Source organism: Chiloscyllium plagiosum, chromosome 15 (assembly GCF_004010195.1).
Source record: "Chiloscyllium plagiosum isolate BGI_BamShark_2017 chromosome 15, ASM401019v2, whole genome shotgun sequence".
Taxonomy (NCBI): Eukaryota; Metazoa; Chordata; class Chondrichthyes; order Orectolobiformes; family Hemiscylliidae; genus Chiloscyllium; species Chiloscyllium plagiosum.
The window spans coordinates 19,541,836-19,560,910 of NC_057724.1; the positions used below are offsets into that span (position 1 = coordinate 19,541,836).

General features: G+C 38.7%; 1 protein-coding gene across 4 annotated transcripts in view; it reads right to left on the reverse strand.

The window, feature by feature from the left end:
• Positions 1–19,075, reverse strand: part of diaph2 (diaphanous-related formin 2) — a 734,120-nt gene that overhangs the window by 380,379 nt on the left and 334,666 nt on the right. For all 4 annotated transcript variants that reach the window (XM_043704499.1, XM_043704498.1, XM_043704500.1 and 1 more), the window contains one exon: positions 14,650–14,764. In XM_043704499.1, coding sequence (XP_043560434.1) covers positions 14,650–14,764 — 115 coding nt within the window. The remainder of the gene's footprint in view (positions 1–14,649; positions 14,765–19,075) is intronic.

Sequence of the window (19,075 nt, forward strand, 5' to 3'; positions counted from 1 at the left end):
ACACCGCCCAACACCAGTTCCACCTCCACATTCATCCAACACCTCCTCCTAACCCCAACTCCGCCCTGCCCCCAAACCCATCCAACACCAACCTCTGACCTGTCCAACACCAACCCCCACCCCACCCAACACTGCCCGACTCCCAGTCCACCCCCACCCTTTCTGTGGTTAGCACTGCTGCCTCACAGCGCCAGTAGACTTGGGTTCAATTCCCGACTCAGGCGACTGGCTGTGTGGAGTTTGCACATTCTGCCTGTGTCTGCGTGGGTTTCCTCCGGGTGCTCCGGTTTCCTCCCACAGTCCAAAAGATGTGCAGGTCAGGTGAATTGGCCATGCTAAATTGCCCATAGTGTTAGGTAAAAAGGGGAAAATGTAGGGGTATGGGTGGGTTGCACTTCGGCAGTCGGTGTGGGCTTGTTGGGCCGAAGGGCCTGTTTCCACACTGTAAGTAATCTAATCTAATCTTTCTCTGGGTCATCTGGACTGGACATCAACAACAAGACTGCTGCAGCTGCCTCTGAGGGGTAAATCTCCAAACAAGTGTGTGATACACACAAACACACACACCTTTTTGACAGGTTCCACTTTACCCCTGTACAGGATAATATAAGAGAGATTATCTGGGGAAGTGGGGGGTTTAAGGGTACACCCCTCTGTGAAACTCCAGGGAAAGTGTGGGAAGAAAGAGGGCGGGAGGTCAGTCATTTGGAGACGGTGCCTGTTTAATCAATGTAAACAAAAGACGCGATCACTGCAAGAAACATATCTTTGATGCAATGTTTCAATCAGGGCTTTGAGATCTTCTTCGGATAATCCAATTATCGGATAATTGGTATTCGGAAAATCGAGGTTCCTCTGTATTCCTGTTAGGGTGAAAGGAAAGGCTGGTAGGTATAGGGAATGATGGATGACTAAAGACATTGAGGGCTTGGTTAAGAAAAAGATGGAAGCATATGTCAAGTATAGACAGAATAGATCGAGTGAATCCTTAGAAGAGTATAAAGGCAGTAGGAGTATACCTAAGAGGGAAATCAGGAGGGCAAAAAGGGGACATGAAATAGCTTTGGCAAATAGAATTAAGGAGAATCCAAAGGGTATTTACAAATACATTAAGGACAAAAGGGTAACTAGGGATAGAATAGGGCCCCACAAAGATCAGCAAGGTGGCCTTTGTGTGGAGCCGCAGAAAATGGGGGAGACACTAAACGAGTATTTTGCAGCAGCATTTACTGTGGAAAAGGATATGGAAGATGTAGACTGTAGGGAAATAGATGGTGATACCCTGCAAAATGTCCATATTACAGAGGAGGAAGTGCTGGATACCTTGAAATGCATAAAAGTGGATAAATCCCCTGGACCTGATCAGGTGTACCCTAGAACTCTGTGGGAAGCTAGAGAAGTGATTGCTCGGCGTCTTGCTGAGATATTGATCATTGATAGTCACAGGTGAGATGCCGGAAGACTGGAGGTTGGCAAACGTGGTGCCACTGTTTAAGAAGGGTGGTAAGGACAAGCCAGGGAACTATAGACCAGTGAGCCTGACCTCGGTGGTGGGCAAGTTGTTGGAGGGAATCCTGAGGGACAAGACGTACATGTATTTGGAAAGGCAAGGACTGATTAGGGATAGTCAACATGGCTTTGTGCATGGTAAATCATGTCTCACAAACTTGATTGAGTTTTTTGAAGAAGTAACAGTGACGACTGATGAGGGCAGAGCGGTAGATGTGATCTGTATGGACTTCAGTAAGACGTTCGACAAGGTTCCCCATGATTAGCAAGGTTAGATCTCATGGAATACAGGGAGAACTAGCCATTTGGATACAGAATGGGCTCAAAGGTAGAAGACAGAGGGCAGTGGTGGTGGGTTGTTTTTCAAACTGGAGGCCTGTGACCAGTGGAGTGTCACAAGGATCAGTGCTAGGTCCTTTTTGTCATCAATATAAACTATTTGGATGCGAGCATAAGAGGTACAGTTAGTAAGTTTGGAGATGACATCAAAATTGGAGGTGCAGTGGACAGCGAAGAAGGTTACCTCAGATTACAACAGGATCTTAATCAGATGGGCCAATGGGCTTAGAAGTTGCAGATGGAGTTTAATTCAGATAAATGCGAGGTGCTGTATTTTGCGAAAGCAAATCTTAGCAGGACTTTTACACTTAATGGTCAGGTCCTAGGGAGTGTTACTGAACAAACAGACCTTGGAGAGCAGGTTCATCGCTCCTTGAAAGTGAAGTTGCAGTTAGATAGGATAGTAAAGGAGGAATTTGGTATGCTTTCCTTTACTGGTCAGAGTATTGAGTATAGGAGTTGGGAGGTCATGATGGTTAGGCCACTGTTGAATATTGCGTGCAATTCTAGTCTCCTTCCTATTGGAAAGATGCTGTGAAACTTGAAAGGGTTCAGAAAACATTTACAAGGATGTTGCCTGGATTGGAGGATTTGAGCTATAGGGAGAGGCTGAATAGGCTGGGACTGCTTTCCCTGGAGCAGGTAACCTTATAGAGTTGTTTACAAAATTATGAGGGGCATGGAGAGGATAAATAGACAAAGTATTTTTCCTGGGGTCAGGGAGTCCAGAACTAGAGGGCTCAGATTTAGGGTGAGAGGGGAAAGATATAAAAGAGACTTAAGGGGCAACTTTTTCACACTGAGGGTGGTACGTGTACATTGGTTTGGCCATTTTTGGATATTGAGTGCAATTCTGGTCTTCTTCCTATTGGAAGAATGTTGTGAAACTTGAAAGGGTTCAGAAAAAATTTACAAGGATGTTGCCAGGGTGGGAGAATTTGAGCTAAAAGGAGAGGCTGAATCGGCTGGGGTTGTTTTCCCTGGAGAGCGGAGGGTGACCTTATACAGAGGAACCTCGATTAACCGAATACCAATTATCCGAATTTCGCATTATCTGAAGAAGATCTCAAGGGCCCGATAGAAACATTACATCAAAGAGGTGTTTCCAACATTGAACATGACTTTTGTTTCCAATGATTAAAAACAAACTAGGCTTACTGAAATGCTGCCGAGAACAGTCCTGCTGCAGGTCCCTTACACACAAGTATGTCCCTGCTCAGAAATAAACCCTGAGATAGAGAGGGGGAGCAAAGTAGGCAGAGCGAGGAAAAAGGAAACTTCAGAAAACTCCAAGCCCCAGAGCAGAGGCTTCAATTAACCGAGTAATCATTTATCAAACAAAATAGTGCCAGCCCATCTCGTTCAGATAATCGAGGTTTCTTTGTAGAGGTTTATAAAATCATGAGGGGCATGGATAGGATAAATAGACAAGGTCTTTTCCCTGGGTTGGGGAAGTCCAGAAATAGAGGGCATAGGTTTAGGGTGTGAGAAAAAATTAAAAGGGACATAAGGGGCAACTTTTGCACTTAGAGGGTTGTGCATGAATGGAATCAGATACCAGAAGAAGTGATACAATTGAGCATTTAAAAGGCATCTGGATAGGTATATGAATAGGAAGGGTTTAAGAGGGATATGGGCCAGCAAATGGGACTAGAATAGGTTGGAATATCTGGTCGGCCTGGACGAGTTGGACCGATGGGTCTGTTTCCATGTTGTACATCTCTATGACTCTATCTGGCAGTATCTCACTTATATTAGTTTGTGATAACTTTATGTTCCTTACAATAAAAGCAAAATACTGTGAATGCTGGAAATCTGAAACAAACAGAGAATGTTGGAGAAACTCAGCAGGTCTGGCAAGATTTATGGAAAGAAAAATAGATTCAATGTTTCAAGTCTGCTACTGCCCTTCTTCAGAACTTGGTAACATCAATAACATTTTTCTCTTCATCGATGCTGCCAGACCTGCTCAGCATCTTCAGCATACTCTATTTTCCGTGTTCCAGTAACAGGCAGATATAATAGAAAATAGAAATGTGGCAAGCACAAGGGCACTCTTAATTATGGGCAAAGAGGTGAGAAAGAAAAAAGAACTCTGTTACAGACAGGCCTTTTGTGCAGTTTGCATCTCATCCTTAAATTTCTGAATTATTTTGGACACTAACAATTTAAATTCGACACCTCTATGAAAAAACTGTCTCATATATCTGAACTTAATATCTACTACGCATGGCGCTCCATCACATCCCTCTTTGACCTTGATTAGTTTCCAAGAGCAGCCTGTTCCTTATCTGGGCAGATTAGCTCAAATGCAAGCTTTCTCTTTTCCATTTTCATGTCAAATGACCCATGGTGCATTTACAGATTTTTAAAAATTTATATTTGAACTCGGCACAGCATTTGAAAAATATTGGCATAAATCAACAAGTTTAAAAGTAAACATGTTGGGAAAAAAACACTTTGTTTATGAAATAAAACTGAAAATAGAAAACAAAGCCAGACAGTCTTGAGTACATTACTATTAATGACACAGTGGCGTCCCTGACACAGGTGTCTGAAAATACTTTAACAAAACTCCATGACCCATTTAATCCTGTCTTTTTTCAAGATGAAATGAGAACAGCCAAATCAAAAATTGTGATAACTGGTTCCTGCGCATGTCAATACACATCTTGCATGCATTAAAAATATATGCGAAGAAAAATAATATACTTCAAGTTGAAATTAAATCAGTGCTGAAATGATCACACAGTAGTCAAATTGGATAATATGAAGTACTATATTAGAAAATGTTTCAGTTTCAAGTGCTATAACATTACATTTAATGTTAAATAAAACACATCTTATAATCAGCAAATATGTCTTAAAATAAAATGTAAAATTGATATGTAAGCGTTTTAGCTAGTTGGGCTCTATTCCTTGCCATTAGCAGACAAAACACATGAGCAAGCAGATTTGTTTCCCAGAGCTAATTTTAAAGTTGTGACTTGAAAAAAAATCTAGTATGTTAATTTCAAAGAGCAACACATTATTAAACAAATCTTTTTGGCTGTTCCATGATACATTTAATACTCTCATAAGTTTAATAATCCTCACCATAACAAAACAATTCAATTGCAACAAAAAGAATAATTTTGTTGCGCTGAGTCAGAAGTTTTCACATGAAACTAATAGTTTGAGGGATAGTCAGACTTGCGTTTCAAAAAAAATTAATATAGTTCACCTAAGTTGGCAGCGTCACTGACAGTCTTGATCTTTTTCCCATAAAAATCAATTCCAAGATGAAACAGCAGGTAAACAAGATCAGCACTGTCAAAATTTACTTGGAACAAGTTGTGAATTATGAAGCACATGCAGAACCAAGTACTGTTTTGAAAGACAATTTATCTTTTGAGCAGTAAGTTACACCAGTACTGCTGGAAAACCTTACCTCTCCCTCTCGCTCAATTCTTCTCATTTCGGCCAGACTAGTTTGCCTCAAGTCTGGCTAGCATCAATGTTGATAATGCCAGGAAATGTATTTTCTTTCTCTCAGAAACTCACCAAAAATGCTATTTTTGACCCGGATTTTGAATTATTACAGGCAGTTAGATTGTGAATAAAACATGAAAAAAACGAACCAATATGCTCTTCATCTCCAAGCTTTATTCATTGGACTGTACAAGAGTTACCAAGAACAGGAGGTAGTGCCAATCCTGCCATTGTTTTCCACTGCTACACTTCTAACTGACATCAATTAATATTGCATGTTGCTGATTGAAACTTAATTGTCATAAGGGGTGTATGCTTAAGATAGCAAGAAACTCTACAAGCTTTATTTCACTGATATGGGAAATAATTAATCCCATATAACTAAAGTCCACGACCATGTTCCCTCAAAAATCATATGAAGAGGCGAACTTGTACCTTAAATGACAAAAAGTCAGTGCGTTATAATTCAAACTCAAGTTGCGATATTGGACTAATTTATTTGTGCATTGAACGAGTTTTACCAGTTTCTAAATGTTCATTTTTTCTAAACACATTTTGAAAACTGGTAAACCAACTAAAAGCTTGCATGACCACGGAAAATCCTGTTTCCTACTTGTTGCAAAAGACATTGAATGATCTATTTGTTTGCAGAGGTTTCACCAATTAAAAAGTTACAAGTCAAAAGTGATAAGGCCATTCATGTCAGTTGTAAAATTGAGTTAAACAGTTGTTCAAGAAACTGAAAGGATTTAGGCAAATACAAAATAGCACATGGATTTTAGATGTAGTTAGAAGGACAATTTTGAAGTGTTCTTAAGAGGCAGTACAATCAACAAGCATTACTTTTAAAAAACCTTTTTAAAAACTCTTTCAAAATAGAAAAATGAACATGACAGTAAGAAATGACAGGAACTAGAGGCAGGTATTGGAAACTACTTAAACTAATAATTAGGTGAGGACGCCTCAGGTGAGACTGATTAAATAGCACCAGGTGGCACAGGAGATACTGACAGTTTACAAGATGATAAGCTAGTCGTGTATTTTTGATGATGTCAGTCAAAAAAATGTCAGAAATTGGCTGTCCCCCGAAGATAGAAGTAAATAGTACATACATGAGTAAGCTACTTTCCTGAAATAGCCAGGATTAAAAAAATAATCTAAGCCAAAGCATATTGCCATTATTTGAAGAGGAAAGTGACCTGGCAAAATATACCAATGTTACTTTACTGAAACCTTCTTTCAAGCAAATATGAACTATAAATGCCCAAACTGACTGATAAACATAATACACAATTGCACTGTAAAGAACAACCAACTAACTTAACAATAACCCAAATGACATTTGTAAAATGGAGATTATGTCACTCATGTACGTCAATAAATTATATTTTACATACTTCAAAATTTCAAAAAATGCCAAAATCAAGAGTCAGGTATGAAATAAATTAAAAGCTCAACTTCAAATAATAGAAGGGTTCAAACCACCAAACCAATTTTCAATAGAATGCAAGTTGGACATCTTTCCACATATAATGATGTAGCTGGAGGTTAAATATATACAGAGGTGTTCAAAAGCATAAATTCAATGGAATAGACAATGATAAACATAAGATTTGGCAAATAAAACAAATGAAAACATTAAAAAGATGATCCAAAAGTAGAACAACACAGTTCGGCAAGACCTCATTATTACAATACTAACAGCAGTCACAAAATAGGGAAAGTATGAAAATATTTACGGGGGGGGGGGGGTAGAGGCAGGGCAATTTCTAGTATCACTGGATAAATTGCATAAAGTATCACTTTATGCAATTAATCCTTTGACTTCTGTTTCCAAACTTATTTAAACAATCCTGTTGTCAATATCACTGGATATGTGGTTTAACTCCATCTCTCCTCCAGCTTCCCAGATGAAGTTCCTTTCAAAAAGCTCTCCCACTTAACCTTCAACCCATGTTGCTGACACTACCAAAACATAACTGTTTTACTGCTCTCTGTAAAAGCAATAACATTCATTTACTTAAAGAAAAATCTTTACTGTACTTAGCTATACCCAAAATATATACTTGAATAATTGACTGACCTGGAATATACTTGTGCAGGGCAACTTTCAGAGTTCAATTGTGCAAAAAGACTTGTGAAGAATGTCAAATTATTTACACAGGATGTTCCCTCAGAAATTTAACACATACTGTCATCCATGTCAGGTTAAACTGTGCTGTGGAAGGGATGGGGCTGAAGCCCAGAATGAGTTCTTTTCCAGCATATTCCATGCACTCATGCCCTTGTAAGGTTCAAGGTGACATGATTCTATATGATACAAAACTATTGGAGAGATAGTATGAAAGTAATCTTTTAAAGTAGATGGTGTCCCAAACAAATGTGCACGGAAGCCAATACCGTAGCAAAAATGAAAAACTTTCATACATATACTTATTAAAATTCAAAATTTTGATAAAATTTCTTCAAAGGAAGCTGTACAACTTGAAGCGATGTTTCTCGATCTTCTACTTACTCCAATCAACATACATATGATGGAAGATGGGCACTTATAATTGCAAAAGTATGAGTTTACATGAATACCATGATGTGGGACATCTTGAGATGTTCTACCTCCATTTAAATATGACAAAAGCGATAAGAAAATAAATTATGGAATCGATTTGAAAACCTCATAGTGAAGAATAGTATAAGACAGGCTCCTAGACAGCATAACAACACCAGGGAGATCACAAGGGCAAATGTAGTTTTCCCACCCCACCTCAAATCTTAACCAGTTCCATTACCTTAATCAGGAGAGCAAATATGACTAAATGAGGTGGCGTTTCTTTATTGTACAGAATGTGAAACAGTGCCACATTCCATCCAAGTGTCTATAATTATATTTTTCAACAATGCCTGCAAGCTATTAGAAAATTAAACATCTGTAAACAATGATTGAACAGACTTAATCTATGATTAGATGAGTCATAAAGGTACAAATTTGATGCTTGATTTGTGCTGAGTTATCTGGTTGAAGAAAAGATAATCATTGGGACAATATAATTGGCCTCAGAACTCTAATGTTAAGAGAGAAGAAATTGGACTTCGCTCCAAATCTGACAGGAATCTTGAAATCCTGTGTTTGTGAATCTGGATACTGAACATAACTACAAGGAAAAGCAAAGAGGAAAAAGAGAGTTGGGATATGGGTATAGGGCAGGGAAAGGGAATTAGTGTTAGAACAATAGTAAATTTGAATGGAAATACAGAAACATCCCAGAGACAAAATATGTCTTTAACCCCCATTTTCTTCCTTGGCAGAACAATTCTGAAGTGAACCTCAGTCTTCAACATCACAAAACATGTTCTCTTTCAGAACTATTATACTTACCGGATTAATGAATGATGAATCAAACCCTGGTTATGATTCCCAAGTTCAGTGATTCATCTCTCAAATTTCAAAAATCTACCTTTTGTTGCATTAAGGGCCTCTTGCTGAGATATTTGCAACATCGATAGTCACAGGTGAGGTGCCGGGAGACTGGAGGTTGGCAAACGTGGTGCCACTGTCTAAGAAGGGCGATAAAGACAAGCCAGGGAACTATGGGCCGGTGAGCCCGACCTCGGTGGTGGGCAATTTGTTGGAGGGAATCCTGAGGGACAGGATGTACATGTATTTTGAAAGGCAAGGACTGATTCGGGATCGTCAACATGGCTTTGTGCGTGGGAAATCATGAGTTTTGTGAAGAAGTAATAAAGAAGACTGATGAGGGCAGAGCAGTACATGTGATCTATATGGACTTCAGTAAGGCGTTCGACAAGAAGGTTCCCCATGGGAGACTGATTAGCAAGGTTAGATCTCATGGAATACAGGGAGAACTAGCCATTTGGATACAGAACTGGCTCAAAGGTAGAAGACAGAGGGTGGTGGTAGAGGGTTGTTTTTCAAACTGCAGGCCTGTGACCAGTGAAGTGCCACAAGGATCGGTGCTGGGTCCTCTACTTTTTGTCATTTACATAAATGATTTGGATGTGAGCATAAGAGGTACAGTTAGTAAGTTTGCAGATGACACTAAAATTGGAGATGTAGTGGACAGCGGTTACCTTAGATTACAACAGGATCTGGACCAGATGGGCCAAAAGGCTGAGAAGTGGCAGATGGAGTTTAATTCAGATAAATGTGAGGTGCTGCATTTTGGGAAAGCAAATCCTAGCAGGACTTATACGCTTCATGGTAAGGTCCTAGGGAGTGTCGGTGAACAGAGACCTTGGAGTGCAGGTTCACAGCTCCTTGAAAGTGGAGTCGCAGGTAGATAGGATAGTGAAGGCGGTGTCTGGTATGCTTTCCTTTATTGGTCAAAGTATTGAGTACAGGAGTTGGGAGGTCATGTTGCGGCTGTACAGGACATTGGTCAGGCCACTGTTGGAATATTGCGTGCAATTCTGGTCTCCTTCCTATCGGAAAGATGTTGTGAAACTTGAAAGGGTTCAGAAAAGATTTATAAGGATGTTGCCTGGAGGATCTGAGCTACAGGAAGAGGCTGAACAGGCTGGGGCTGTTTTCCCTGGAGCATCGGAAGCTGAGGGGGGACCTTATAAAGGTTTACAAAATTATGAGGGGCATGGATACGATAAATAGACAAAGTCTTTTCCCTGGGATCAGGGAGTCCAGATCAAGAGGGCATAGGTTCAGGGTGAGAGGGGAAAGATATAAAAGAGACTTAAGGGGCAGCTTTTTCACGCAGAGGGTGGTATGTGTATGGAATGAGCTGCCAGAGGAAGTGGTGGAAGCTGGTACAATTGCAACATTTAAGAGGCATTTGGATGGGTATATGAATAGGAAGGGTTCGGAGGGATATAGGCCAGGTGCTGGCAGGTGAGACTAGATTGGGTTGGGATATCTGGTCAGCATGGACAGGTTGGACCGAAGGGTCTGTTTCCATGCTGTACATCTCTATGGCTCTATGACTCTAAGTGTTACATATATCAATCTTGTATCCAAAAGAATATTGGAGGAGTTAGTCTGGCTGAATTGCATGAATGAAGGACATTATGTGGGCCTCAAAATGCTTTCAAACAAACCTCAAAGAGACTCATTCCTGTTCTTCCTATTTGCTTCATATTGGTTTAAGTATTATATAGTGGTGTTGGTTGCTTAAAAAAAGTATTTTTATTGCTCAAGTGAGCATTGTTTTACAAAAACAAGTGAAGCCATAATGCAGACCTCAGATTTTTATTATACTCTATTTTTAGTTTGCTCTGGGTACTGAAAATTGATGACACCTCTGGTAACAGAGGTCCCATACTCAAATTTCATTTGTGTTCAGCACAGCGAGTTCCATAGGGTTCACTGGGGAACTGAAGCCAACAGTATAATGGTCAAAGTAAAATCTTTTCTGATCATTCAAAAGACAGACAGTAACTCGGGAATCCAGTATGTCGATACAATAACAAGTAACCAGACAGCAGGAAGATTAACATGTCTAATTATTTCCTCAAGTGAGTAACGAAGCCTGATAATTTTATCAAACTACAACATTTCACTCAAAAAATGTAGCTAATTTATCTGATTATTTGGGGCAGGTTAATTCTGTAGTCAGAATTTTCCACAAAAACAACACGGTATACACTAGTACTTCAGATAGATTCCAGTGATATGACTTCCTTTTCCCATTAAAGCTACGTTCTTCATTGAATGTATTGCCCAGACTTTCCAATCACTGGCAAGCAAATGGCATTCATTACATTTCACAGTTAACTTTTAAATGGCGACCTTAGGCAATTAGAAAATTTATTTCAGAACAGCATTCGAGGGGAATCTTCGGATTTACAACGAACAGTAAGGAAAAGTGTGTCGCTTTATTCAGATTGAAGAATCGTTACCAAGCCGTGCAAAGTGTAAGCCAAGTGCAATTTAGAATATTCAACAGAATGCAAAATAATGCGATATAAAACAGTGAGAATGAATGATAAGGTTAGAAAGAGAGAGACAGACAGACAGAGAGAGAAAGAAAGAGACGACAAAGAAAAAGTTTTTTTTTCTGAAGTCTCCAACAAGCAATCGTGTTCTGTCCTTACAGAAGTGTTCCTTATAACATTAAGGCATATCATGCTATTGCCATTTCATTTACACTTGACTGAGCTAAGACCTAACTAACTTTGTTTGGTGTGCTTTGGTACTCTCTAGAGGGTTAAGAACCACATCATTAATGCATGAGAATGTCAAATCCCTCAGTGAGGTATCAGTTTTGCAAAGTCTGCAGTTGAACAGGACAATAAGAATGCAACGCTCAAATCTGCACATTTGACTGAGCATGTTTGGATATCTGAATAGTTTCAAGGAGAAAGTGAGGACTGCAGATGCTGGAGATCAGAGCTGAAAATGTGTTGCTGGAAAAGCACAGCAGGTCAGGCAGCATCCAAGGAACAGGAGAATCGACATTTCGGACATGAGCCCTTCTTCAGGAACTAAATAGTTTAACAGCATGACTACAGAACCACAGAAGTTGATAGTTGTTCCTTTTGGTTGCTTCCACTCACTTTCACTGTTTGCAAATGACAAGAGGTTGTTTCCATTCATTGGTTGAGAATTTGCCCTTTTTGGTTTCGTTATTCTCTTTTCGCCTTTCAACATGCAATTTGCAGCAAGAGTAGTTTGCAGGGAAATAGTGTGAGAAAACAAGTATGGGAGATTTTCTGTTATTTCTCCATGCAGATGGGAGAGGGAGAGAGAGAGAGATTTAGATGCTTTCTGCTTCATAGGTCGGATGTTTCTGCTCTGTTGCCTGCATACAGGGCTGTAACTATTTGACAGGGAAATAATCAATAGGTTGTTACCATACTGAGCACGCCTATAAACACAAAGATCCTGGTTTTAAAAAGCACATCAAAGGACTGTGAGCAAAACAGCCCTGAACACACACCCATAGGTGTCAGGAATTCTGTCCCATTGTTTCAATATAGCAACAATATAAGAAAAGCTCATAGTGTGTTCTAGTAACTTATTTCTAAAACTGAAAACACCTCCTTCCACACTTTGATTGGTTCAAATTGGTAACCTTTTGCATTTTGCAGATCACAGTCTAAAACAATAATAGTAGTATTGACATGAGGTGGAAGCACCCACCAATGCCAACATCTTTCAGCATTCATGCTGCTGCCTCCATATTTCAAACCCAACAGGAGACCACTTCAGATGCTGTTTGCGAGAAATCATAGACCTCAGTGAGGAAGCAGGCCATTCAGCCTAGTGAGTCCATACTGAAGTCTCGGCATCTCAGTTAGACTGAACCCCCTGCCCTATTCCTGTAAAGCCCCCTTTCCTAAGGCCAATCTACCTAACTTGCACCTGGACTGTGGGAGGAAACTGGAGCACCCGGAGTAAATCCACGCAGACACGGGGAGAACATGCAAACTCCACACAGACAGACAGCCGAACCCAGGTCCCTGGTACTAAGGGGCAGTACTGCTAACCATTGAGCCACTATGCCGCCAAATTGTGGTGCTCGAATCTCTGGACCCTGCACATGGCCCAGAGCAAAGGAAAGCTTAGTCTCTCCATCACGGATAGAAATTTTGACTTCTTCGTGGATGAGGTTGTGGAGAAGACAATCCTTGTTCCAGATGATTTCCATAGGACGCCTCATCACCAGACCAAGCTTGCTGGACACATATTTCAAGCCAATTCACTGCAGTGAATTATGTGAAGCAGGATGCACGCAGGGTAAAAAAGGTCAATAAACCTCTTGGCTCCACAACCCTCCTGCTCATACATTACCACTAACAGCACTTCAATCAATTCAATCTCTCCCTTTCTCCAACTGCAGGAGAAATTGAGCCTGGCCCTGGATTAATGTTTCAAAAACTCCCGACTGACCTTCTTGTAATCCCTAGACTGCTTGTACTTGACCTGCAGAATTGATCATGGTCTAGTCACCAGAGTGAGGACATGGATTCTGGGAGTGGCAGACCATCCCCAAACTCCAGACTAAAATCAAATAAGCACCCTGACTGACTGCATCCCCTTGTACCTTATGAAAGATTTATCTCCTTTGACGTGCACACAAGATCATCATCTTTCTGCACACACAGTGTGGTTGCAGTGTAAACTGCTGGCATATGCAACTGGTGTAATGCTGATGAACAGCGGTGTCACATAGCAACATGGTGGGCCCTATTATTGTACAATGATGCCCACCTTTCTCTCTGCACTAACAAGCAATACAAGGCATGGGGCAGGCAGCCCATAACTAGGCACTGAAGATCCTGTGCTTTATAAAACAATAATGTCAACCTGTGTTGAAGTCAGTGAATGTGTTGAAAACACAATGAGATGTAAACAGAGGCTCCAAGTAAGTGCAAAGTGAATAAGCACAAACAGTGATAAAAGTCATTCTATGTAAATATACATGCTAAGCAATTATGACTATATAACCTAAGTCATATGAGTCTCTGAGCTCCAAAGAGTTGACAGGCTGAAATGGTGGCTGAGTTAATTTGAGAACAGGTGATTAATAACATGGTGAGGCTCATGGTTTGCCAATATCAATCAGCAAGGATGAAGGACACAGCAAAACAGTAGCAACTGAGCATGTAAGAATTTTGTTATGAAGAAACAATTGCACAATGGTTTGGAAAATTAGGCAGCATGCCACAGCCATCAGATACCTGCCCTGATTCACATGACAAGAATTTGCCCCAACTTGTTTCTCAGTTAGGGAGAGTAGAATTGAAATTTGCATAAAAATAAGATGAGCTGAAGCTTTAATGAGATGCAAATGCATGAAAATGAGGTAGTTGTTGCTCAATGGTGAGATTCTGAAGTGCCATGTAAAGCTCACAGGGAAAATCAGAAATTTTGTTTTTAACGTTGGGATTCTGGTTTTCCATGCTCACTATACTGTAGTCTCCTACTCTCTCATCATTATTCACGCCACACCAGGAAGGGCTCAACTTGACTGAAAGCTTCCATTGCATCACAATTAAATGTTCCAGCCAAGAGTCATAAACTATATGTCAACAATTTGCAAATTTAAGTTAAATTTAGTTATTATAGACATTGGATTACTTATTCAATCAAATATTTCACTTTAAACAACCATTTTGTTTATTGTAACAAACCCTACGGCAATATCACCTGAACCTGTTACTGGATCTGTTATGGATTCTTAAGTCCTTGAAATACCAAACCTTAAACTTTTAGATCTATCGCCTTCAAAAGAACAGGACCGTGATGTACATATTTTAAAAGACCAAGCAGAACTTCCTTCAGGGAAAAGTAACATTTGAAGTACATGCTGAAATGTTTACAATGTTGATAAAATGGGTTATAGCAATCAAAATGGTTACCTTTTGCTTGTGTAGCAAAACTAAGCACTAGTTTAGCAAATAGATCCGGACTCTCAAACTTTTCTTCTTTGGCTTTGATCCAAAAACATGTCTCTGTCATTTCCTGAGGCCCAATCTGGAATTGAGGAAGAACATTAATTAATATTGTTCATAATTTTCCATGTTTATCATAACTGCAACAATGGATCACCATCTGAGAACAGATTATAATCAAGTATTGCAGAACATTAAGACTTAAATTAGTTTTTAACTTCAGCCAATTGTCTGCTAACCTTTGGGACTACACAGAAAGGAAACATTAATTCCTCTTTTTCCCCAGTGTTGCTTAAATGGGTCCAATTCTTCTTAATTGATAAAATAATTAGTAAATTCAAAACAGAGTTTCTAACACAAAAACAAAATTTATTTTTGTCAGCTATTTATTTAAAATTGGACGTTGACCTCTTCTCAAAAAAAACTTTTTGTTGTTAGCTGTTTGAGAAGAGACAGCTGCTATTGTTAACAAAGTACAATAAAATATTACAACATTAAATATTATTAGTGCAAGGAGGCATTTTTCATTGTACAAGGCACTGGTAAGCAACGCGCTGTCAGCATCTTTAAAATAGCTTAGACATTAAATCACAGCATACTCTAGTAGACTGAGTTTAAAGTACGATTTCACCCAGGATTCTGCAGTCAAGGAACCATTTCTTCATTTGGATAGATGCACAGAATTTAAAAAAAAACTTGTAATTTATTTAATTCACAGTAAGTCTGAGTGGGAGTATATTTAATCTAAATAGTCCAAGGAATTTTTTTTAAAGATTAATTTCTCAATGAACACACATTCCTGGTATGTGGTCATGTAACATACCTGTAAAAGTTTGGATAACCTAGTAATTTTATATGGAAAAAGCAGAAATCAGAGAAAACAGAACACTGTCACCATAAGCCAGATGATGTAATTATAAACGGATGGCACTGCAGAATGAATCCCCTGAATTACCAATAAAATCTGACAATTTCATAGAACAAAAATGAAATCTGAATTTGTTTGCATTAATGTGGATCTGAATATTTATTAAGTTTCATGGTAACCTTGAACTTCAACTCATTTTTCGACCAAGCAGTTTAAGTAAGTAAGTCTGATGCAGCAAGTGTCTGTCACATTACAACTGTTAATTCAAATATTATATTTCTAGAAAAGTAATGTTTGTTCATATAAGAGATTGAGACTACGCAATATATATTTACATTAATGACAAAAGACAGAGAAGTTATTGCTGCAATTAAAATGGATTTTTTTTTTTAAAAAGTAAAGGTATTGAAGGAACAAAAGAACAGGAATAGGCCATTTAGCCACACTAACCTGTTCTGACGCTGTAATTATTGGTGATCTGACACAAAGCACATAAAGATAAAGGTATGGAGAGTGAGCAGAAAACTGGAACTGAGAAGTCTGAAAATGCTTATCACAACCCATGGACATTGCAAAGCATTTCAAAGTCAATTAAATTCTTTGCAAGTGTAATTATCACTATTATGTCAAAAATGAGGCAACCAAGATGCATGTAACATGCTGTAAAAACAATAATCAAATAAATATGTCCGTACAAATTAGTTATTGAGAGATACCTTTGGTCCGGACACCAAAGAAGCATAGAAGCAACAGGCAGCCATTCAGCCTATCAGTACCAAATTTTGCAAGTCCAATTCGCCTCATGCTACATTGGTCCTTTCCCCACACTCCCATAAAAGCTTCCTCCTTACAAAATGATCCAATTAGCTTTGAAATCACTGCATTAACAAGAATTTTCTTCATAGCATTGTTCCTTCTGCAAATCAGACGAAAGTAGAGTCCTGTGTATTATGGAAAGAATCAAATGTTCTTATCTTAATGGCTTTGATCACTATATTCAATGTCAGGAATGTGTATTTTGTTACCTCAAAGTGATCATGCCAATTAAATATTTTCAAGCAGCAAAAAATTAGAAAGGATATTTATTATCATATTCTTAACACATATATTGATACCACAGCATCTCACTCACAAGATAGATCCATGCTATCACCCAGACAAAGACTGGATACACACAGAATTAAAACTAAGCAATTAGGATGCATCATTTTCTCAGTCTCTTTCATTGCAGGTCTGTAGTTTCTTAGATGAGTTGAAATTTCAAGTAAAGGGAAACTCTCAAGAGCAGAGGATTATTGGTGAAATATGAGGCTTCCTATATTTGAATTGCCATGAGGCTGGTAGAAAGCACTCCTTAACCCACTTTTAAGACAATGTTCTTCTTTACCTTGGTTAATTAAATGGCACACTGCTGGTTCAGTGATTTCTATATGGAACTCTAACTGCAGAACTATTTGATTCTGTTGTTATATTACAAGTATAGGTTGTGTCCTCTGTTATATGAATTATATATGTTTGAATGTGTTTCCTCCAAAAATACAGGAGTGTTGGTTTTACATCTTGTACTTTCATTTGATGCATTGAGATGCACTCAGCCTAGTTTGGAGAAAGGAAACCGACATAACAGAATGAACATTGATGGGATTCATTCACATTAATCAAAACATTAGCTTTTGACTTAAAAATAAATGAAACCAGAAAATTCAACAGGTCAGGCACCATGTAGACAGAGAAAGAGGGGTAAATTTACAGGTCAGTGATGTTTCATATTTCATAATTCATCATGTTTTTGAATTTTGATGCAACCATTTTCCACATAGATGATGCCTCTTGTGAATGACGCAACCTTAAACAAAGGTATGTAGGGTTACAAATGTCGATACTTAATTAGATAAGTGCTGAGACTCAAGATCATGCAGAGCTCAAAATGCCCAAGGTCACAGCTTGCTGACGACATTTTAACAGCCTCTGTACATTTAATTATTTCTGAAGTAGTGACTCAAAGTTCATCATGTTCTGAACTATGACAGCTGGCTCTCTATCATTCCACTGATGAAAGAGTTTGTACCAACCTACTCCCACTAGATCCCTTATGATACTGCATACTCCTATCAAACTTTCTTTGAAACCACTCTTCTTGAAAGAGCACAGCATCAGCTTCTCCAATCTATGTAACTGAAGCTCCAGTCCTTTATGCTTAAAGCTAAAATTAAAAAAAATGTTTGTGTGAATCTCTGAATGGTCATTTCCATTCTGAAGCATGCACCATTCTCATGGTGAAAACTACAATTTTTGCAAAATGAATGAAAAAGTACAGATTCATTGCCATAATAGAATAGTATTGCCATCCATAGAATTCAAGATTCATAGAATCTTTTCCAAATAGCACCATGGCTTTACCACACCATGTGACTTTTAACAGTTTAAGAAGGTAGACAAAGGAAGCCTTCTCAAGGGCCACTGGCAAACATTAAATGCTAGCACAGACAGTGACAGTCACATAGTCATACTGCACAGTGTTATGAAGTTGAAGGCATGTGCTGTGCGTTTAAAAGAGAGTGAATGTAGTTTTGTACTGAGAGCTGACAAGCACCTATCATAACTAGCTAGCAGTTTTGGATTAGACTGAAAAATTGAAAATATGTAACATTTGGCTGAGAAATAGATACCCCAGTTGGTTGGTGTTTTGACAATATTTCAAATTTAACCAGTTTAAATTATGCCCCAAAATACGATAACCCAATCGAGATTGAATTTATTGTATTTGCCAATATCAAACCAATGAGATGATACGATGTTGGGAGTATAAAAAAGCAGACACTTTGAAAGTCAGACAGAGTAATTGCCATCAAGAGAGTACCTGACATCAAGACAGACCCAAACTCTATCAAAGGTACCTTTTCATGTGAAACATCTTCTCAGTAAAAAGAAAGACGACGACCCAGGGAGATCTTCAGCCGAAGACAGACAAGACACAGGCAACAATAGCAACTGTTTGGCATTGAAATTAATTTGACGTAATTTTAATAAGTATCTTATTGGAACTGTTTCTTGTTGTTGAGTTGGAGGCAGATAATAAGCAGTTAAGAGAAAGGGGTTTTAGAGTTGTGAATAGTTGTTGTTAATGTTCATTTTTAGAGTTAAAGAATAAATTGATGTTACCTTCTTCAAATAATGGAATTTTGGAGTTCTTTGTCACTCTTATTTTAACAGATTACACGGCAAGGTAAGCCTTTCTGGGTGTTTGGTTTAATTAACAGAAGGGTTCACCACCATGTCCGAACAATAGAAACAGACCCTTTAGCCAACCATTCCATGTCGACAATAATCCCAAACTAAACTAGTCCCATATGCCTCCAAACACTAATTATTTATGTATTTATCTCAGTATCTTTTAAAACATTGTAACTGTACTCTCATCAACCTTTTCCTCTGCAAGTTCATTCCATTGAACCACTTCGTGTGTAAAATTGTTGTCCCTCATTTTTTTTTTTAATTTTTCTCCTCTCATGTTAAATATATTCT